Source organism: Pelobates fuscus, chromosome 10, assembly GCF_036172605.1.
Source record: "Pelobates fuscus isolate aPelFus1 chromosome 10, aPelFus1.pri, whole genome shotgun sequence".
Taxonomy (NCBI): Eukaryota; Metazoa; Chordata; class Amphibia; order Anura; family Pelobatidae; genus Pelobates; species Pelobates fuscus.
Window position 1 is genome coordinate 43,293,119 of NC_086326.1, and position 22,546 is coordinate 43,315,664.

Genomic DNA, 22,546 nt, shown 5'->3' on the forward strand with positions numbered 1-22,546 from the left:
GGATTACCATGTCCACCATGTTTTCAGGGACACATAATTTTGTCATATTTATGAAAGCGCATGAAAAGGGTTGCCCTGCAGTATGTATACTGTATATTCTGCAAGATTCTTAATTGCCTAATTAATCTTATACCTCTTCTCCCTTTTCATGTGCTGCCCGCCCATCAATATGGATATGTGATATGGGTCCCTGAAAACATGGTAGCTATGGTAACCCTATCTATGCACCAACACCACTTCATTAGGGCTCAAAGTAACCAAACTGTGACTGTAGTTAATTTCCAAATGAGCTATTTCTATCCCTAATTTTGCTGGTTGAGCAGTTGCTGAATGGTTGTGCAAATTAAGATAACCAAATTCGCCGTCTGAGATAAAGCAGAATGGGTTAAATTTGGCTGAATAAGTCGTGCAATTTCATTGCTGTTTGACTTAGTGCATATAATTTCCCGTCTTTACTGGAATGATCATTCTTTTAGGTTACTTCTGCATCTTGAGAATGTGTTGTAGAATGTTAATATGATGTAACTTATTTCACATTATGCTTTATTTATAGTAAAATTATCAATAAGAGTGCTAGAGTTGGACAGCCCAGCGTTGGACAGCCCAGCGCTCTCAGCAAATCCACGCTATCCAGATTCAAAGAAGCCGATATTGATAATGCGGATATGATATAACTCTTTGAAGATTGGTTAATAACTCTTATAATGTTTAGATTACCGGGCACTCCTGTTTTAAAAAAGTAACAAAAATCTATAAAACTTACCTGTAATGCAGCCCCTATGATCAAATCAACAGTTATGATGAAATTTATCCAATTCTCTTGGAGAAAAATTGGGGACATATAGTGCATACTCAGCAATCGACGCTCTCCGCCAATCATATGCTTCTCACAGAGTTGCCGTGAATTCACTGCTTCTCTATGTAAAGCACTGGACGCGTTCGGTGTCATTATGATGTGCGTGATGACGCTGAACATGAAGCCCCTCCATCCAGTGAGATAGCATTTCTAGTAGCTGACAGTTGGAGAGGTGTTCTTTGATAAATGTAAACATTGACGTTTTTCAAAAACAGCATTTTATATTGTCAGATAAAATGGGTAAGCGTCTTTGCACAGAAACCAGCATGTTAAGATAAAGTGGTTTTGGTGCTTAGTGTCCCTTTAAGACTTCATTCACCACTGACTGAATCTTGATTCTTCTTTACCCACCTGACGAGTCCGTTCTATTTTCAGGACTATGTTTCTCCCCTGTTACAATCTACGTAATATTGCCAGGTCCATAATGTAGCCATGGGGTCAGATTCCTCACACTTCATCAGAGTTCCAAATCCCATTTATAGAATTGCTGCATGTGATCAGCTCAGGAGAGAGGATCAGCACTCACAGAGAGCAGGGACAGGAGAGTGAAGCAAGTCTCACAGTGAAACAAAATTAAAGCATATGGGCCGGGATCTAGAGAATTGAATAAAAGTAGAAGCCAAGCACATTAAAAAAACATCTGGAGAAAAGGAAGATTAGTGAACGAAGAGAGAGATTTTAGGACAAAGGTTAAAGACAGCAGAACGTGATATATAAAATACAGAAAGGAGCAACTATCACTATGCAATCAAAAACAAAATTATAGCAATGAATTGGATGCAGTAATGGTAACGTCTGGTTTCTTATCGGAAGTCAGAATAAAGTAAGTAATTAATGTTCCTCCCCAGCACTTGTTCTGAATGCATAACACCCGTTCTTTAGAGACCTAGCCATATGTGTGCACAACAGGTGTCAGTTGCACCTAATGCAAAGCTAAGTTACTTTAGCATGAGTTTGGGTTAGCTTATTATGTTTTTAAAATGAATTAGCTAAATAAATAACGAATGCACCTAATAATTTAGAGAGCAGAAATGTGTATTTTACTTGTACCTTATTTTCAAAATATTTGTCAAGTAGCACTGTTAGTGTGTGTCAAATCAGTGAGCGTGCGTCTGGCAGTGAGAGTGTGACTGTCAGTGAGGGTTTATTGAGTTAACAATATTATTTTTTTTTACTCGAACTGAGTCGCAAGGCAGGCACACAGTAACACGATCACGGTTAAGACATGTTACGGGAAAAGATGACCCTGTTTGTTATGTTATGCTCCGTTATGTTATGTTTCTCATGGTTGTATTTACACAATGTAATGAAGAAATCAAGAAAAAAAACAAACCCTTGACGGATTGTGACAAAGACGTCATCAACACTTGAAAGGACTAGTCACAGAATAACCACATAGCATGGCAATGATGTACTTACACTGAATATATTTCGTGGCTTCTGCGTAAGCCCGCACGCTGCTGTCATGTCAATTTGTCCGCCAAGATGCAAAAATAAAGTATTTAAAAAACAAAACAAAAAACAATATTATTTTTTTAACGTAAACTCTTAAGACGTCTGTACACACCTGTATAGTGCTGTGCAAACCTGTGTTATTTAGAGCACCTGTATAGTGCTGTGCACACCTGTGTTGTTTACAGCACCTGTATAGTGCTGTGCACACCTGTGTTGTTTACAGCACCTGTATAGTGCTGTGCACACCTGTGTTGTTTACAGCACCTGTATAGTGCTGTGCACACCTGTGTTATTTACAGCACCTGTATAGTGCTGTGCACACGTGTTATTTACAGCACCTGTATAGTGCTGTGCACACCTGTGTTATTTACAGCACCTGTATAGTGCTGTGCACACCTGTGTTATTTACAGCACCTATATAGTGCTGTGCACACCTGTGTTATTTACAGCACCTGTATAGTGCTGTGCACACCTGTGTTATTTACAGCACCTGTATGGTGCTGTGCACACCTGTGGACATGACTATTTTGTGCATACATATTGTCCATTCGATACTGCCTACAGAGACTGCCAGGTGGAGATGTAAGTTTTGCTAATTGTGTCTACGTCACAAGTTAATTTGTCTCTGATGGCAATTACGACAATAGTTGGTATAGTTAGCTCTCAGGACGTAGAGGTTACTGGTGAGATTGCTCTGGTTAAATTGGAAAAGGTGGCACCTATCAATATGGAAGCCTCCACCTCCATGTATCTGGTCTTTTTGCAGTGTTCTGTAATATTTGTAGTTCCAAAAATGGTCTATTTGATTTTTTGTAGCAAGATCATAGTTTAATATCATCTTATAAGCACACAAAAACATATATAATATACGCAAGACATGTAACTGAATATATAATTAATATCCATTTAGATTGCAGTCAAATAAACTTAAATTACATAATAGATAAGTATTATTTTTTTTAATCAGAGGTAACTATTGTTAAACTAAACTCAATTAAGAAGAGACAGACACAGACACAAATAAACAGACACAGGAACTGTAATCAAATGCCAAAAACAGCAACTCTAAGCATCGAGACACACAAACATGTAACTGTGGGAACTAGAAAGTCATGTTACCAGCTGCAGTATGCACTTGCCTGCACAGACATATACACCCAAACATCTATATACACACAGACAGACCGTCCGACAAAACAGACAAACTAGCACATAAGTAAATAAATACTAAGATAAATGATTAGAGATGAGAATAGAACCAAGTGGCCACAACACATTTTGGTGCCAGTATAATAAAATGATTAAAAGTTACCAGCCAGTGTTTGATCTGGGTAACAGAACTAGCGTGAACTAGCTCGTTAACATGGAATGCTAGTAATAGGGATAATTTAGCAGTGACATAGCAAAACCAAAACAATACAAAAAAATTAGTTGGATTCTAGCAGGAGTTGGGATTTTGTGTCTCGACAACGTTTGTTCTTTGGACTGATCATGTTTGGCATGGTTTCTGTGCAGTCAGATGAGGATTAGCTGCTGTGATCAGGTTTCGTTTGTAATCATCAGACTGGAGGGTGGCAAATTTAGAGCATGACACATACACAGTAGGCGAGCAGTATGTCCACGCACTCACAGACTCTGCACAGGAATACAGATGACGAATTATAAAGACATAAACAAGTGCTTTTGTTTTTAAAAAAAAATGTTGTTGTTTTTATTTTTTGCATAGAAAATGCTGAAATTACTCGTAAATATCGTCTCGCGGTATAATCTCTATTTTGCATCCCGTGCGGTACCGGGCCGTTTGTACCGCAAAAGCCAGACATTCTGTGCAGTATTTAACAATGTTCGGATTTTACCTACAAGGCTCCAAATCAGCCGGATTATGTCTGGATTTCAGCCTGACGGAACATCTCTGGACAGTTAAAATCCAGAGCCAAATGCTTCAAATCCCGGTCCACATAATTAAAAATCTAAACTATTTGCCCTACTGGCAGCCAGCAGGCAAACAGTTAAAAAAAAACAAAAACAAACCTCAGGGTTAACTAATAATAAAAAAAATCAAACAATAAATTAAAAGCCTATGGGATGAAAAAGACACCAATATTACTTAAAGGGAGATCTCCTTATGTTCATATGCTAAACATTGAGATTGAATACTTTAGGAGTATTTACATCCTTTTATACTTAAAACCAAATCTATCTCTAGATACATTTTATAGCTGGGCAATAATCTTCCAGTACCCTCTCCATGTTCTTCGTGTGTTTTGTTTTAAATTTCTTTACATAATGATCGAGTTTAAAGTGTGATATGTGACACGTCTCTATGTCATACTGAAATCTGACATCTCAAGCCAGCTGCAGCATCACTCAATTGGATCTTGGTAGCAGTCTTTTCCTGTAATGTAATCTGAGTCCGGTGTTTTATCCTAGCTAAAGGTGCAAAATAAGACATCACAAAGCGTTTAAAGAGAAAGGCGTTTCGTAATAAAGATAAAAATGGACACAAAAAAAGTATGTCAAAATAGACATAGAGGAACATTTTTAAAAGGTTATTCAGTAAATTTTGATATATTAATTTTTTTGGGTGGGGGAGGGGAATCAGAGAGAATGCAAAATGAGTTTAAAATTTTTGTCGAAATAGCTAAATGATGCACATACAGACCCCGGACAATATCACTATTTAAAAATCACTGACGTGGTAATGGTATTCGGTGCAATCTTTGTACATCGTCTTTGTACTGTCATTAATGTTTTTTTTTAATCTTTATTTTTATTGTGCGCAAGATAACATAAAAGCTGACGATGCCACAACAGCATAGTACAAGCCCATTAAAGCAAGGCTATTCACATAGATGGCATAGGGTTATTGGCACATTTTTGTATTTTTTGAGGATAAACATACATCGAGTTGTAAGCTACCAAAGTGACAAGCAGTAACATCAGGGAGCTCAACGTAGTAGGTTTTGTGAGAGTAACTCTATAAAATGCATATTCTAACAGCATGGCTAGTCTGAGTAGTGCTACACAGCTAACTGGTCTGAAATACGACTTTCCAACTTTATATTCTACTGAGCTTACTAGTTGCCAAACTATGCTTAGAGGACCAATCATACTAGGTTAGAGTTACAATATATGAGAGCTGCAGTCATGCTTGGGTTTTTCCACCCTAGGTTGTTAAGTTTGTTTTATGAATTGTATCAAAGGACCATCATTGTGAACAGCCCATGTCCTGTACTTGCCAAATATTTTCACCTATAAATGGCACTGTGTTGTTGCAGCTGTTTAAACTGAATCACTATTAGTGAATATCTAAGTGTCATTTTTGGGGGATTTTAATTAAAACAAATATAAGGATGACAAACAAGCAATTTTTATTAATAAAATCCAGCCTTATCTAGTTGATATGTACATAGCTGCTTGGCATAATTTACATTTTTTTAAGCTTAACGAGCCTCCCTATCTTTGGAAAAGCTGGTGTGGATCTTCTCCCAGAAATCCAGTTGGAAAATTCTCAGACGTCCCTAAATGGGATAATAGTTTATTACAGTGTTTGAGCATTTAGAAAGAGTCAAAAGGGCAATCAAACAAGTACAGAGGAAGCATATGTACAGAACCTCGTAACTGTAGGAAATCATGTGTTTTTGTAATTCACTAATGGCCTCTTCATTTACGTTTAATTTCAGTTATTTGGGCCCATATAAAACAATGTTGTAATGCACAAGCCATTGATCATAGGAGAGTTTTGAGTTTTAGTCTTTAAATAATTCCTCTTCTCATGCTCTAAAAAAACTGTGACCAGAAATAGTAACTATTAAATATACCAGGAACATTTATTAAAAGCATGCCCACAAACACAAACTCAGCTGCCTGGATGGTATGATGTTCTTGTTGTTTTATAAGTCTCTTGATTCATCCAGTTATTTTAGTTTTATTTGAGTTTGGTAAAGTGGACGTTCTTTGTGATTTGCCTGATTGTCTAGGTACTAAGACTGCTTGCATCTTGTAACTGTATCAGAGAATAACAAAACTCAGTTATGAGTTAAAGGGACACTATAGTCACCTGAACAACTTTAGCTTAATGAAGCAGTTTTGGTGTATAGAACATGCCCCTGCAACCTCACTGCTAAGTCCTCTGCCATTTAGGAGTTAAATCCCTTTGTTTATGAACCCTAGTCACACCTCCCTGCATGTGACTTGCACAGCCTTCCATAAACACTTCCTGTAAAGAGAGCCCTATTTAGGCTTTCTTTATTGCAAGTTCTGTTTAATTAAGATTTTCTTATCCCCTGCTATGTTAATAGCTTGCTAGACCCTGCAAGAGCCTCCTGTATGTGATTAAAGTTCAATTTAGAGCTTGAGATACAATTATTTAAGGTAAATTACATCTGTTTGAAAGTGAAACCAGTTTTTCTTTTTCATGCAGGCTCTGTCAATCATAGCCAGGCGAGGTGTGGCTAGGGCTGCATAAACAGAAACAAAGTGATTTAACTCCTAAATGACAGTGAATTGAGCAGTGAAATTGCAGGGGAATGATCTATACACTAAAACTGCTTTATTTAGCTAAAGTAATTTAGGTTACTGTAGTGTTCCTTTAAAATACTGTAGTATCCAGGGATATTGTACAAATAATATTTCATGGTGCTGGTAATATAGACAGAGACAGACAGACAACCAGAGATAGATAGATAGATAGATAGATAGATGGATAGATTGAATCAATGTCAACCTAAAAGATACTGACAGTTATGTTATCATCAAAAAATATTATATTAGTATCGGTCGGTGATATAGAAATAATTTTTTATGAATAATATCATTATTAAGGGCTGGCATATTTATCTATAACACTCCACCATTCTCAAGCTAGATGTAGTTAATGTGTAATTAACCATCTAAATCCCACAGCTCTGCATAGCAATGAAAAGGTTAAGAAAGGCTGTTGCCCTCGTTTTGTCCTCTCTGGTACAGACCGTCACAAGTTACCAGCGTTTGGCACATACTGTAACTAAACTGATGGTTCACGTCCAGTACCATTCATTGGTCATGGTCTAATCTGAGCAGGCCTTTTGCTTAGCTTCAAATAAGTTTTTATGGAATGTGTACAAGTTGCAACTCTGATCAGACATTGAGACATTACTTTTATTCTATTCCTGGGACATGGGACCAGAGTAAAATGGTAAACTCCGACACAAGTCCAAAGTGGGGTGACTTCAGTGTCGCGCCTGGTTTTAAAGGAATACAAGTAAAAATCTTTCCACTGGGGCTCTTATCCTAGGGCAGGTCTTAAAGCCCTCTATTTCAATCTATAGTTTCCCCATGTAGGATGTTACGCTAGATGGGCAGGGAGTATATTATATGTCATCCAAGGAAGATCTGACTTCTTTAACCTGGTAGTTACACAAAGAGTGAGATCCAAGTACAAAGCAGAGTGGCCATTTTTAAAGACCATTCTAGACATAGCATAATTTGACACAACAATAAAAGTGACCCTGCAGTTGCTCCCATGAAAATATGGGAGTAACAGCAGCTGGATTTTTGGTTTATACTGTAAAATAGCAATCTGTGTTGATTTGGAAAACCGAATTACACAATCTAGACGAAAAATGCTACATCAGCCTGAAGTTTAAAAATTGGTTTTCAATTCACAACAGGTCACTGTTTAGTGGTGTGTAGGGTGCATATTGCATATATCTTTAAATATAACCTCGGTGAAATGATGTAAGACAAACGTTCAACTTACTGACATCAGCACAAAGGATACCTTCTGTAATAATCACTGAGCTTAGAATATAAAGAGTTATTTAAAATAATTGCAGCATGTATATATTTTATGACGCTATTATACAGAAATAAATCCAACATTCTAGCCAACGCCTCTGTATTTTCCAGATTATGTTTCATTTAACCACCCTACATGAGTGAAGAATAAAACTGACATTTTGTGTATTGATTTCTGTGCAGAGAAATGAAATAAAACATATTTTGCACAATTGTATTTTCTTTTTATTTTTTTTGGCGTGCATCCTTTACAGAAATATTGGGGAGAACGAAAAAAGTTTTAGATTACAGAAATTGTATGGTACGCCTTTTTGTGCAATTTTCCAGACGTGGTCTAAAAACTTAACATTGAAGCAGAAATTAAGGTTTGCTAAAGAAATTTGTATCTCTAAATAAGAATCTTCAATTCTTGTCCAAGAGAGGTACGTGAGGCGTTATGGGGTTATTCTCATTTTGTAGTACATTGCAAAGCAAATTGAAGATAAAAACATGTATACCAAGTTGAAAAGAAAATTGCTGGTATTGAAAGGGTTCATAGAGAAAATGTATAAAACTGATAAGTAAAACTACAATTGTAAATTGGTGAATTTTTGGAATTTGTCTCAGCACTAACCTGCCACCGCCGGCCAGTGTGCTAATTGTGGTGATAATGGACACTCCTTGTGACTCTGGTCACTCTGTATGGTTGTCTTCATCTTATCTTTGCTACAAGTGATGCAAATTTAGTGCTGATTGCCATAGGCAGGTTAATGGTTTGGACCCCCTTCATTATTTATATATTTTTGGGGAGTGGAGCCAAGTAAATTCATAGTTCCATGGCTCCTTTCTAGCCCCTGGGCCCTAAGCCATGTCTCCCAACAGTCCCGATTTCGTTCAGACAGTCCAGATTTTCAGGTCCTGTCCCACCATCCCTACTTAGTTCCATGGTGTCCTGCTTTTGGGGACACCAGGGAACTGTCCACTTCAAGCACAGCACCTCATTAGACTCGCTTGCACTCTGTTAGGGGACAAGGACCATGTTACGAGCACTGACAGTGTTTTACGTGATGCATCTTCTGTTTCTATTTTTTTGTCTGGAACGCGTACATTTTTCAAAGCTTTCCCGTTCCGCGCAGGTACAGAGCCCTGTAAGGATGCTTCTTCATGGGCAGGCATCTTTGTAAATTATCACAGATGCGTGAGGATATAGATTGACTTACACAGGCAAAGATTTTTTTCAGTGGGAGGGAGAAACCAGAACACTCCCTCTGGATTTGTGACGGTTGACGGTTTGGATGTGTGGGGACACGATATCAAGAATATTTAGTCAACTGTGCTAAATATCCATAGCTCTTATGTAATGTTGTGACTCACTTAGATTCGGAATAAAACATTATTTGATTTGTGCAAACAAATCTCTCTGTTTTCTGCAGTTTCAGCACATATTACTTTGAGTTTTAATTCCTTTGAGCTCAGTGATATTCTCACACACATACTAAAGCCCTAGAGAAGAGCGGAATCAAGTTGAGAAAGAAGGATGTGAGAGGTGGCACTGAGCAAGGGACTCTGGCTTCTAAAGAGGGACAATAGGTAGTGTCAATGCCTGAAGGCATCACAGCTGAGAATAGAACATCCCGGGTAGCACAGCTGCACCTTCTGTCAGCTGATCCAGTTCTGAAAGGTGGACTTGGCTCTTTGTAAGTTTGTAGCATAGGGCGGAGGCTCACTATACATGTTTACCAGGTTTGGTGTTATGATGGGTGGGTCTGAAATAGAAGGTGCATTTTACCTGTGTATGTGGGAGGAAGTGAATGAAATACTTTTTCTTGCCAAGGCTAGATTTTAATGCACTATTATTGGGAACATAATCTCTGGAGCTGCACCGTCTTCATATATCAGATGGAAGACCTGTCCGTAAGTGAGCAGAATAACTTTTTTTGCATTTGGGATCCAGGAGCAATGCTTTGCAAGTCTTTGGTGATGCAGGGTGCTTGCAAAATACAGTGCGTGAGAAGGCATGGGGGTTCCTGTTTTGAATGCAAGTGCTTCCATGATTGGCAGACTGTGGGCAGTGCACCTTACAATCCATTAAATACCATAATGTACAAATAAGCATTAAGTTGTGCCTTATTAAGCTATACAGTGTAATGCGTGCTGTAGAATGTCATTTGCATAGCAGAAATGCTTTACTTGGATAGAAAGTGAAATTGAAAGGTGCATCGGGACTATGATTGGTTATCAGTGTATGGCCTGTGAGCTGTGACTTGTTGTCACTGATAACATATGTGGTTTATAGAGTAATTCTGGGGCAAAGTTCTAAACATGGAACATTCCCTATGGAAACCAGTCTAATGATTCTAAATGCTTCACTTTCATAATATCGTCATTTTTTTTTATGCCTTTATAAAAACATCTACTGTCTCCGTAGATTCCTGTAAAATCACTTTAAGAATGGGAGATGGACAGTGGGATGGGAGCTGTAATTATCATTGCCAGCACGGTCCGTTGGAGAGGAAGCTTCCAAATATAGAAATGTAGTTAGTGCAGGGATGTGTTAACCATTTCAGAACCAGCCGGGTGAATGCGTCACTTTATACAGCAAGGCGCTGACCGACTCCATGGTGCTGAAAGGGTTAAACACCGTTGTTAAAGTCAACAAATGCAGATCCAGCATTGCGAATCGCCTTCGACTTTCACGCTACTTTGAATAACAGTTTTGAATGAGTGATGTTTCAGCGTATAAAAAATATTAGCATTTTAATTTTTTTTTTGCAGGTATTTTATCCATAGCGTCTGATCTCTCAATGCAAGATGGGAAACGACAACAGCCGCCAAGCCGAGAGCCAGGTGAGAGATGTCATACCTATCCGACAGTTTATACGTAACTTGGGGTGGGTGGGATATGCTGCTGGCACAGAACACGTAGTCAGGGCTACTTGCTAAAAGTTAGAATTCATAGTGAATTCAAGATGAATTTTAAATTTAAGGCCAGAGAAGGTAAACTGGAAACATAACGGACTTAGAGAATTTTTCAAGTTTGTCTATATTTCTGACATAAATTTGAAATTAACTTTGAATTCTCACTTTATTGAATAACCCTGGCTGAGGTCTTTTCAGCCAGTTTAGTGAATGATCACTTATAACAGAGTATTTGCGTACATATGTGATATTAGTAATTTCTCGTGATCAGTACTTGCTTCTTAATCTTTACCATCACTTTTGTTATTACCATTATTGGCACTTACAGAGTGCCAACTTATTCTGCAGCGCTTTATAATATTATAAATCGGGACATTTAATAATAAATGAGACAATTGCAAAATGTTACAGGAACAATAGATTGATAAGGACGCTGCTCTTACAATGTAGAAGATCAACTACACACATTCTTCTGGTTTGGTGAGGAGTTTGCGTTTCATGGTAGCAAAAAAGATTTTCAAAAAATCAGGACATTTGCAGTTATTCACTAAACTGGCCAATGCAGAGGACTGACAAGGGAATTGCACATTTAGGTCAAATAGCCGAGTTGAAATAATACCAGTTTTTTTGTTTTTTTCAGTTTAAAATTTCAAATTCTTGTTTCAGTTCTCCAGCCACATTTGGCAGATAATCCTATAAACTGACTGTTACATTTAAAATATTAGAGAGTTCTGTTTGTTTAGACCAGTTATCATAGAAATATTTTTCCAATATTTGATCATGTGCAGTTAGTTTACTAAAAGGGACACTAATCACCAAAACAACTTTAGCTTAAAGAGATTCTATAGTGCCAGGAAAACAAAGCCGTTTTCCTGGCACTGTAGAATCCTGCAGTGCCCCCCTCCCTCGCGTCCCCCCTCCAGCGCCGCTGAAGGGGTTAAAACTCCTTCAGTCACTTACCTGAATCCAGCGCCGATGTCCCTCGGCGCTGGGTCAGGCTCCGCCCACACTCCACCACCGCCGACGTCAACTGGCGGGGTAGACCTAATGCGCATGGGCGGCAATGGCCGCGCTGGTATTAGGATTTCCCCGTAAGAAAGCATTGGAAATATCTGACACTGGAGGTCCTCATGCAGAGGGTGAGGACGTACAGTGTCAGATAACAGACCGAAGGTCCGTTTTAATTCCGGTAGACAGCCACTAGAGGAGTTAACCTTCAGAGGTAATTATTACAACTGTAGGGTTAAGGGACATGGGACATTGCACCCAGACTACTTCAATGAGCTGAAGTGGTCTGGGTACCTACAGTGTCCCTTTAATGAAGCAGTTTTGGTGTATAGTAGGAGTAATACATGGGCATCATGTTGAAGTGCATCAGTCAAGTGTTATTGGATCATTAGGACAGAAAAAACATGCAACATTTTGGCCTTCAGACCTTAATCTTGTATTAGAGTGTTACGTTTTTCTGTCCTAATGATCCAATAAACCCTTAACTGACGCAAAGCATTGTGATGTCCGTGGATTACTCCTACTGATTACCATTTTGGGGACTGCAGATCCCTGCCACGAGGCTCTGATGTTTTGAATTTTGAATATTGGTTTCCTGTAGCTTTGGTGTATAGATAATGCCCCTGCAGTCTCACTACTCAATTATCTGCCATTTAGGAGTCACTTTGTTTATGCAGCCCTAGTCACACCTCCCTAAATGTAACTTGCACAGCCTTTCTAAATACTTCCTGTAAAGTGAGATCTAATGTTTAAACTTCCTTTATTTCACAGTCTGTTTCATTTAGAATTTCTTATCTCCTGCATTGTTAATAGCTTGTAAGCCTTGCAGTAGCTTCTTGTGTGTGATTAAAGTTCACTTTACAGAGCAGGCTATACAAATCTCTAAAGTAAGTTAACATCTGATTGAAAATGAAACAATTTTTTTTCATGCAGGCTGTTTTACTTACAGATAGGGGAGGTGTGTCTATGACTGAATAAACCAAAACAAAAGTGATTTAACTCCAAAATGGCAGAGAATTTAGCAGTGAGACTGTTGATGGCATAGTCTATACACCAAAACTGCTTCATTAAGCTAATGTTGTTTTGATGCCTATAGTATTCCTTTATATTGCAGCCATAAAAAAATCCAGAGGATTCAAAGAGGTCTTTTGACTCTCAAGTTTGATGGATCTTGGATCAACCATCCGTAGCAGAATATGGCTGTTAAAAACTGTGAGAATTTTTACTGGAAATAGTTGTTTGTGATAATTCCTAAACCTACTCTGAAATGGCAAATGTTTCTGGGAAATAGTGATAGTAACTGTGCTGCCTAAAAGCTTCATAAAAAAACACCATGTTCTGGTTGTGTTCCATAGATGGACTCAGTCCTGTTTGTGACGGTAGGCAGAGTTATTCACTAAAGGGCAAATAGTCAAAAATTCTAAATGAATTCCAGTTGTTAGGCCAAAATAACGCAATCAGTCGGCATGGTTTCCCACTACTTTAGCATAAAATTTGAAGTTTATTTTGCACTCTCTTTGAACTCCTGACAATAACTCTCTAGTGAATAACTTTGTCTAGTGTCACAGACAGGACTGAGACCATAGGTAAGCAAGTGCTAATACAGTGTAAGATAGGTTCCAAAATGAAGGCTTCAGAGAGACTCTGTGATTGACAGCCAGTGGAGGTGTGGCTAGGGTCACAGATATAAAGTGTTTAAACTCGTTAATAGCAGAGATTTGAGCAACGGTAGGTGCATGACCTATTCACCAAGACCACTTCTGTAAGCCCTTGGTGCTTAGACTGACTCTTTAAAGTATGTCTTGCAGTCTCTAATAATTAATGCAATTCATAATTAACCAAATAATTTACAGTCATAATTAACCAAAGGTATAAACAAACATTAGCGTAGTTAATTTTAAACTATGCTTACATATATTTAAAAAAAACAAAAACCTGTGTTACATAACTTTGAGTGCAATGCCTAACTGGTATCATCACAACTGCCTAACATCACAGCTCCCTCTACATATTGCAAGTTAGGGAATAATATCCTACACAGACAGAGAAAGAAACATGAAACGGAAGAATAAACCAGAGAAAAATCACAGGATAATGCAGGTGAGAGCAGAACAAGGCAATAAGTAAAAGCCAAGCATCCAACAGGAACTGGGGGCACTTATAAAACCACTGATTTCACTGAACTTCCAACAGGAACTGGGGGCACTTACAAAACCACTGATCGCACTGAACTGAACGTACTAGTGGTTCCGGCGCGGAGAATGTCCCGTAGCCCTTTAATTAACATCACTACAGGGAAAATATTGGGAAGTTTTAAAGATTAATTTATTCAAACATTTTTTTATGCATGCAAAATATTGTGTTGGCTCTATTGCCAGTACTGAGCACCGACAACCATAAATAATACAATGTAGACATTTTAGCCTCTCGTGACTAGGGGTTAGGCAAATCTTATAGTGTGATGACCTATGTTGACTCGTCATCTGGCATGAAGGGCTTCATTTGAACCTAGTTTATACAACCAATGGCTGAAAACGTCTCTGAGTTGCAATGAATTTCGAATGAGATACCGCATGAGTGAAGGTTTTATATTTATCAATTTTATTCAATATCAGGGAAAAAGCTCAGTTTATTAAGGGGACGTTTTACTACAGATTTAATTTTCAGGAGTCTGGCAGGAAATATGTCAATCTTTTAGCCTTCCAAATGATGAAGATAAATTCACATTTTAAGAATTAAGTAACCTTGAGGAGAACGAAATTTGTAGAAATATTATTATTATTATTATTATTATTGTTAATACAAGTACAGTGCCTTTTTAATTATTACTCTATTAACTTTGTGTAACTGTGCCCTGTAGTTCTCTGCGATGAACTCTAAGGGGCGCCATGCTCTAATAGATAAGTAGTACTTTACCTCATAGCGCCCCTACTGGAGATCTGGTGAACTGGATAGAACTCTGTGGAATGGGGAGGGGGGTTAGCATGCAAGCTGTTAATGAAATGAGATGGTCTGGTGGGTGTGAAAACAACAACACAGGAGCACATGGTCTGACTAAGACTCATACAATAGAACTACAATAACCTGTGTGTGCTGTCTGTTTACACAGAAAGAGGCTCCAGCAGTATCCAGCCCAGTCCCTGTGCAGGTCAGCAGTGTGGATAGGAAGCAGGTAAGGTCATCATGAATGTGTGTTTGGCTGTCTAAGGTGCTAGGCTGCTATCACTACTACAGATTATAATTCCCTCTGTGCAATGCAAATACACACAGGTATTGCTGTAAAGCTTTCACAGTGCAACATTTAGAACCCTTTGTCCATGCATCTTGTTACTGGTGTTAATGTTAATACAGGTATTATGTCAACTCTCTGGGTTAGAAAGCACTGTAGAACACACACAGTGAGCTTTCAGATCTAAATGTATTGTTGACATTAATTTTTACTGTTAAGGAGCAGTAAATGAAAAGTGATTTCCAGCTGTATGTAGAATTCATATGCTACAAGAGTTCTGTTATTTAATCACTGACATTCCTTCCTGCAACATTTGAATACATTCTGCAGGAGAGGTGTCATTTACTGCCCATGAGTATATTTTGGGGGGATCTGGTAACATGTCTGCTGTTGATGCTGCCCCCTTTCAAATTAAATAACTTTAACTTAAAGGGTATAGTAGAGGTTCTAATAGAGTTTGCCTATCTCACCAAATGTTAAGGTCACCTCTGTGTCCAGTACAATAGCTGTATAGTAATTATTATCATTATTGGTATTTATATAGCACCAACATATTCCATAGCGCTTAACAATATTATAATGGGAATAATTTAACAATAAATGAGACAATGAAACGTTGTTACAGGAATATTAAGGTTGATGAGGACTTGCTTGAAAGAGCTTACAATCAGAAGGAAATATAAATACTCATGGGAAACTATTAGATTTATTCTCTAAACTGTGAATCCAATGACAGAATGTAGGCTACAACAGCCAGGCTCTAGCTAAGTTTTGAAAAATGTTCCAGATCATCTTTTTAAGTCTGAATTTTGCGTATTTACTTTTATATGCTTCATTTTGGAAAACGGTTTAACCCCTAAGGTAAGATTGTGCCTAGGCACATACCCCATAACAATGTAATTGAGCGGATGCTATTTTGGGTGTGAGTGTTTCTTTTAGTCTTAATATCTTTTCTGTGAATTGTGGTTGTTGTTATTATTATTTATAAAGCGCCAACAAATTCCGCAGTGCTGTACAATAAGTGGACTAACAGAAATGTATTTGTTACAAGACGAGGTGGACGCACAGAGGGTGTTGAGGGCCCTACTCCAACATACTTACATTGTACGGGGATTATATGTGATTTTCATAGTACTCAGTATTTCAGCGTACACAGTTTGGTTAATGTTGCCCTAGGCATCATGCTAGATCAAGACCCTGGGCTCTGTTCTGTGAGTGTTGTGTGTTTGTTTGTTGCAGTAGCTGAATATTGTATGTGTGTAGTGACAGACGGTTGTGTGTGTGTGTGTGTGTGTGTGTGAATTTTCTTTTTCCCTCTCATCCTGCTAATTGTTTGTCAGTAGAGGATTGTTATCTCTTGTGGTCAAACGGAGGCATACTGAGAGTATGATCCATGGTCGTGTGGAGGGGGAGCATTATGGCCGCAAACTCTGTAACTGCAAGTTGCCATGCCATTTAGTGGAATACTGCAGCTTTCTGAATATTTAATACTGTACTCTGCTGGACGCAAAACCCTTTTTGTACAAAGTTGAGGGGAGGTGTGTTGGTAATCAGTTTAGTTAGTAACCTTTTATGAACCTGAAGCTCAGTTATTAGACTGTTATGGTACTTTTTAGCAGTAAACCAAAATGTTTAAATGTCTATCTGTTCCTGTCCAAATTAATAAAATAAATTGCGTATATACGCTGAAGTAATTAAGTCTGACACACAAGGTTCAGGTTAAAATAACTTCGAGAAAATTTATTGGCAAGTGATTAAAAAGCGGACGCGCAGGTCCTTTTAAGAGACATTTTACGTCATCATTGATTATTAGAATATCAGCAAATAAACATCATTAATTGGATTAATTGTTAAGTGTCGTGATCAGTGTCCTCCTATCAATATTATTAATTGGTCCAAACAACTAAGTGGTTAGTCCCGTGTCCACCCACCAAGAGGTGGGATTGTTCTGGACACGGGTGGGGGACAAGGGGTCTTGAGCGTCATTTTACACGGTCGGTGATCTCAGGCCTCGTGGCCAGGTGCAAGGTCTCTTATGAATAGAACATTTCATTACTACTGTGTTCTCATGGCCTTCAAACTATACTATGTTGCAAATCTAAGGAAAAGTCAGCAATTCCTGTGTTAATCATGTCTTTATAGAAAATACAGTCTTTGTTCTATTGTATTAGATGTGCTGGGAAATTCTGTCATGTAAGGTAGTTTTAAAATGAACAAGTTAGGTTATGAGGACAAAATGGAGGATTGAAGAAGTCAGGTTAGGAGGATAAAATGGAGGATTGTCACAGTATAAAGTTAAAATGGAGTTAGTGCAATAATTGAATACAAGTGCAATAAGGTTTTTTTAAATAATCCCACATCAGTCCCCCCTATGAAATGTTAGATTCTAAGAGATAAAACTTTATTAAGTTAGTACCAGGAAGACGTGTTAACCCAAAGGCACAGAAACCCCGTGGCCGCTAGCTAGGTGTTAATGCAAAGTGCAAGGCTGTCCCTAGTTCTGACCCTGATAGGCTAACTCATCCGTCAGTATGGCTCTCGAACACTTCACACCCATGGGTATCCCATGGCAGCTAACCCACCACTTCTCCAACACGGGGCCTTTACCATTCACTGACAGATGCTGTCCCTAAGTTAGTCCCTTCCTAGAATTCCTGCACTTTATCAACAAAAGGGATTGTTTGCAGCGGCAGACAGGGTGAGTTGATGTCTTGGAGCTCTTGGTCATCAACTTCGAGATGGGTGAAAGTGGGTGCCGCTTGGTCAACAGTCTTCAGGAGGGATTTTCTCAGACATGGGAGGATACAACAAAAGAGAAGAGCAAAGATAAAAAGAAAAATTAGTATAGCCATACCAATATGCATTAAAGCCTTTTGCCATCCTGTCATCCAACCAAACCATCTTTCCCAGGGATCTTGTATCCCAGAATTCCTTTTTAACTCTATAGACAGGTCATTTAATTTTTCTATGGCTAATGTAACTTTACCATTAGGGCCTGTGTTTTCTGGGATATAGGTACAACAGGTCAAGGTGTCAGGTAAAATTTTACAAACCCCTCCTTTTTCGGCTAAGATCATATCTAGGGCCATTCTATTCTGGAAGGCCATTTGGGATGTGGCCTGCAACTGTTCGGCCAACCCCTGGAGGGCGTCTCTGGTATAATTAACAAACCGCTGTTGGTTATAATAAATGTAATTGATCCAATTTAAATTCTTGTTTGTGGTAACTATGGCAAAAAGTGATTCAAATCCTGCAGCAACTTCATCTCTTGCTTTAAATTCATTGGGTACCCCCCTAGGCACCCCAATAGCATCAATATAAACATGAGGATCAAAACTTCCTTTCACTGGGGCGTCACGCTTAACCTTAGTGTGCCTGGACTCATGGGTGACGAGGTGTGTGTCAGAGATAATATGTATAGGCATAATAGCTTTAGCCAAAGTACACTCCCCCCACCACTCCTTGTCCATTCTGGATCTCAGCTGTAAATCCCCACACAACCAGTAGATGTCCCCTAATGACCTGGTGTGAAACTGCAACAAGTCCATAGAGACACTCCTGTAGGTAGCACAATACCCCTTAGAGAAGTTACCCAAGAATCTACCAATTCCATCATAATTAGCATAACAAGTGTAATTACCTTTATACACGGTAATACCGTCTGGGGGTTTGACATCCTTGGTTAGGAGAGGATACTCCTTTGTCCATGCACTACATATGGACCTGTTAAAATCATAGTGATAGGCAAAAAGGCTTAAAACACATTCCTCTATATCTACTGGCAGGATTAGAGGTACGGTACCCAGGTGAGGCCGGGCACCACCACACACATAGCATGCAGTCTTATTATGCTTATTAGCATTATATTTCATCCATTCTAACCATAAATTTACATCATTAAAACCTGTTTCAGCGGCCATGGTATCTTCAAAGGTGGGGTTAGCAATGGCCATCATGTCTTGAAAGGTCTGGATATGAGGTTTTAATGGGTTAGGGACCATATGGGTGGCCCCTTGCCACTCGGAAGAGTTGCACATATCCTTTAGGAAGAAATGCCCTAATTTACGGTAGGAACCCTTTTTCCAATACATTCCCATCACATACTGGTCTGCATCCGTTGGGCTTGGATGCTCAATGTTAAGGATTAATTTCATTGGTGTACCTCCCCCAGGCTTTCTCAAAGTCATTCTCTGGAGAAGGGATCTACCTTGTTCATCTACTTTAGATAAGGCACTTTTTGGTTTGTAACCCCAGGCAGGCCCGGCATTCCATCCCGCCGCCCCCCAATGATTACAATTGTGCCCCCATTGTTTGTCAACTACACAAACATATGGGTCTTTTGAATGAGGGATATCTCTGTAAATACTCTGGATTTGTGATGTGGGGAACGGGCATTCTACAATGTCACAATAGTCAAAGGTGTAAGTAGCCACATGGGTGCATGATGAATTGTACCAGAAGGTATACCCACTAATATCTTTGGTGATGGCTACTTGTTGGGCCTTTATAAGGCTGATTAAGGAGAAGGTGTACCAGAGGTACATGCTTGTGCGGTATCTGCTTCCTCGGGGGCTGGAGATTTCTTGCAGTGGGAAGCGTGGATCCAATTTGGCCTGCCGGCCAGTTTGACGGAGGTTGCGGTAATCAGGAGGACTTGGAATGGACCGTCAAATCTTGGTTCCAGGGTATTTTTCCGCACAAACTTCTTGACCAGAACCCAATCTCCGGGAAGCAGGTTATGGGTACCTGTATCCAAATCGGGATCTGGAATTGAAGAGAAAACTTGGGCATGTATTTTGTTCAAGGCACTTGCAAGTTCAGTTACATAATCTACTAAAACATCTGATTGGAGCTGTAACTGCTGCGGATAATAACAACCTAGTCTGGGTGCTGTCCCGAATAGAATTTCATATGGGGACAGTGAATGCTTCCCTCTAGGTGTGTGCCTAACACTAAATAAAGCTATTGACAGGCTTTCTGGCCAGGGCATCTTTGTTTCTTGCGACATTTTTAACATTCTGGCTTTTAGAGTGCCATTCATGCGCTCTACTTTACCACTACTTTGTGGGTGGTAAGGGGTGTGGAAGGCTAGGGTCACACCTAGAGCAGTCCAAATTTCTTTAGTCACTGTTGCTGTGAAGGCTGGGCCTTGATCACTTTCAATGACTTCTGGGAGTCCAAATCTACATACTATCTCTGTAAGTAGGCGTCTTGCGGTTGTCTTTGCAGTGATATTGGCCACTGGGTAGGCCTCTGGCCACCCTGAGAACATGTCCACTATGACTAGTGCATATTCATGGGGCCCACTCTTGGGCATTTGGATGTGGTCAATTTGAATTCGCTGGAAGGGGTACATGGGCTTTGCCAGGTGTTTTGCAGGCACCTTGATTGGTCTTCCTGGATTGCATTTTGCACAAATAACACAGGCCTTACAGAAGCTGCTGATCAATGTTGTGATTCCGGGTGCTTCATAATACTTCTGTATGAGGGCGGCCATCAATTCTTTTGACAGGTGTGCAGGCCCATGTGCCCATTGGACAACTGCTGGATATAAATTTTTTGGAAGGCAAAATTTGAAGTTGTTGTAATATACTCCGTCCTTTTGGACAGCTCCTTTGTTTTTCCATTTTTGGGTTTCTTCAGGAGTGACTGCAGCTTGCTGTTCTCGCAAAATTCGCAAATCAGTAGGAAGAGTTTGCAGAGCAAAAATAGGGACTTCTTCTTCTTCTTCTTCTTCTTGTCCGGACACTTCTTCATCCACTTCCTGCAGATCCCTGGCTGCTAGCTTAGCAGCCTGATCAGCCAAATGGTTGCCCTTTGCTTCATCTGTATCCAATTTCCCATGGGCCTTTACCTTCAAAACGGCCACTTCTTCAGGGAGTAGGAGGGCATCCATTAGCTCTTTAATTGCAGTACTATGTTTGACTGGTGTACCGGCGGTGGTAAGAAATCCTCTTGTCTTCCAAATTAGGCCGAAGTCATGTGCCACACCCAGAGCATATCTTGAATCTGTATAGATGTTGGCACGTTTTCCTTCGGAAATTTTGCATGCTGAAGTCAGAGCCTGTAATTCAGCTTCTTGCGCAGACATTGCTGGCGGTAAAGATGATGATTTGATAACTTCGTCTGTTGTGGTTACGGCATATCCTGTATGATATCTTCCTTCTTCATCAGCATATCTTGAGCCGTCCACAAACAGGGTAAAATCTGGATCTTGTAATGGATTCTCATGCACAGTTGGTAGGTGCACTGTCTCCATTTTCATCTGTTCAAAACAGTCATGAGGTGTTTCGGGGTCATAATCATTCACTATGACCAGATCTTGAAATTCCTTTTCTAGGAAGTGGCGTGGCCATGCTTCCAGAAGGTCAGTTGTTGGGTATTTGACAATACCATTTTCCTGTAGCTGTTCTTCATTCATGGTGGCCCATAGCTTTGCCATGGGCCCAAGGTCATTCCATGACCTTGTCTTCAATTTGGTAACAGGAATATGTGGGATAGCAGTATCCCAATGGCGGTAGAGGTAGTTAAGTTGTTGAGGTAGTTGGATTAAGACCATGCTATTGCCTTCAGAGTCACAATAGAAATCTTGAGCAGTGAGCTTCACATCAGTCCAGTGGTAAAGCTCATCTTCATAGCAAGGTTCGGGAGCAATGTCTGGTTTGTACCACATGGTTCAGAAGGCGTAATCTGGGCCTTCACAGAGAGGCTTCTCATCTTCATAAAATGTCAAATGTGGATGCATGACTTTCTTGATACATCCACAAAGCAGGTAAATGTAGGTTTCATCTGTGATAAATCCATAATAGATACCCCCCTCAGGGAGTGGAAGAAGAGTGGATGGATTAAGAACTTGACATCTTTGGATGGAAATATTGTCAGGTAGAAGAAGATGGCACTGGAGACGTAGGTGTCTGGCTGGAGACACGTGCTTAAGCTGGACTTGGTTGATGATGGCAGAGATGTCATGAGGGGCCAAAACAACCAGAGGGTGGCCAAGGACCAGGTCTGAGGTTCTTTCTATGAGCTCTCTTGCAGCAAAGACAGCCCTGAGACAGGAAGGAGTCCCTCTGGCCACAATGTCCAGTTGACATGAGAAATATCCAATAGGCCTTTGGCGGCCTCTTAAGTCATTAGTTTGGGTGAGAACTCCTGTTGCGTGGCCTTGTCTTTCAGAGACAAATAATTTGAAAGGTTTTGAGTAGTCAGGTAGGCCCAAGGCAGGAGCAGAAGCAATGGCACGTTTAAGAGCATTGAAATTGTCCAGAGCTTCATTAGGCAAACAAAAAGGGTCAGACTTAAGTGCGTCATAGAGAGGCTGC

General features: G+C 39.6%; 1 protein-coding gene across 5 annotated transcripts in view; it reads left to right on the forward strand.

Moving 5' to 3' along the window:
• Positions 1-1,374: 1,374 nt before the first annotated feature.
• The window catches only part of TACC2 (transforming acidic coiled-coil containing protein 2), a 113,675-nt gene continuing 92,503 nt past the window's right edge, over positions 1,375-22,546 (forward strand). For 4 of the 5 annotated variants that reach the window (XM_063433626.1, XM_063433629.1, XM_063433630.1 and 1 more), the window contains exons 1-3: positions 1,375-1,679; positions 10,844-10,915; positions 15,105-15,167. In XM_063433626.1, the coding sequence (XP_063289696.1) occupies positions 10,880-10,915; positions 15,105-15,167 (99 nt within the window). In that variant the 5' untranslated portion in view covers positions 1,375-1,679; positions 10,844-10,879. Of the gene's footprint in view, positions 1,680-9,902; positions 9,983-10,843; positions 10,916-15,104; positions 15,168-22,546 lie in introns of those variants that run through there. The other variant, XM_063433627.1, reaches the window with a different exon arrangement.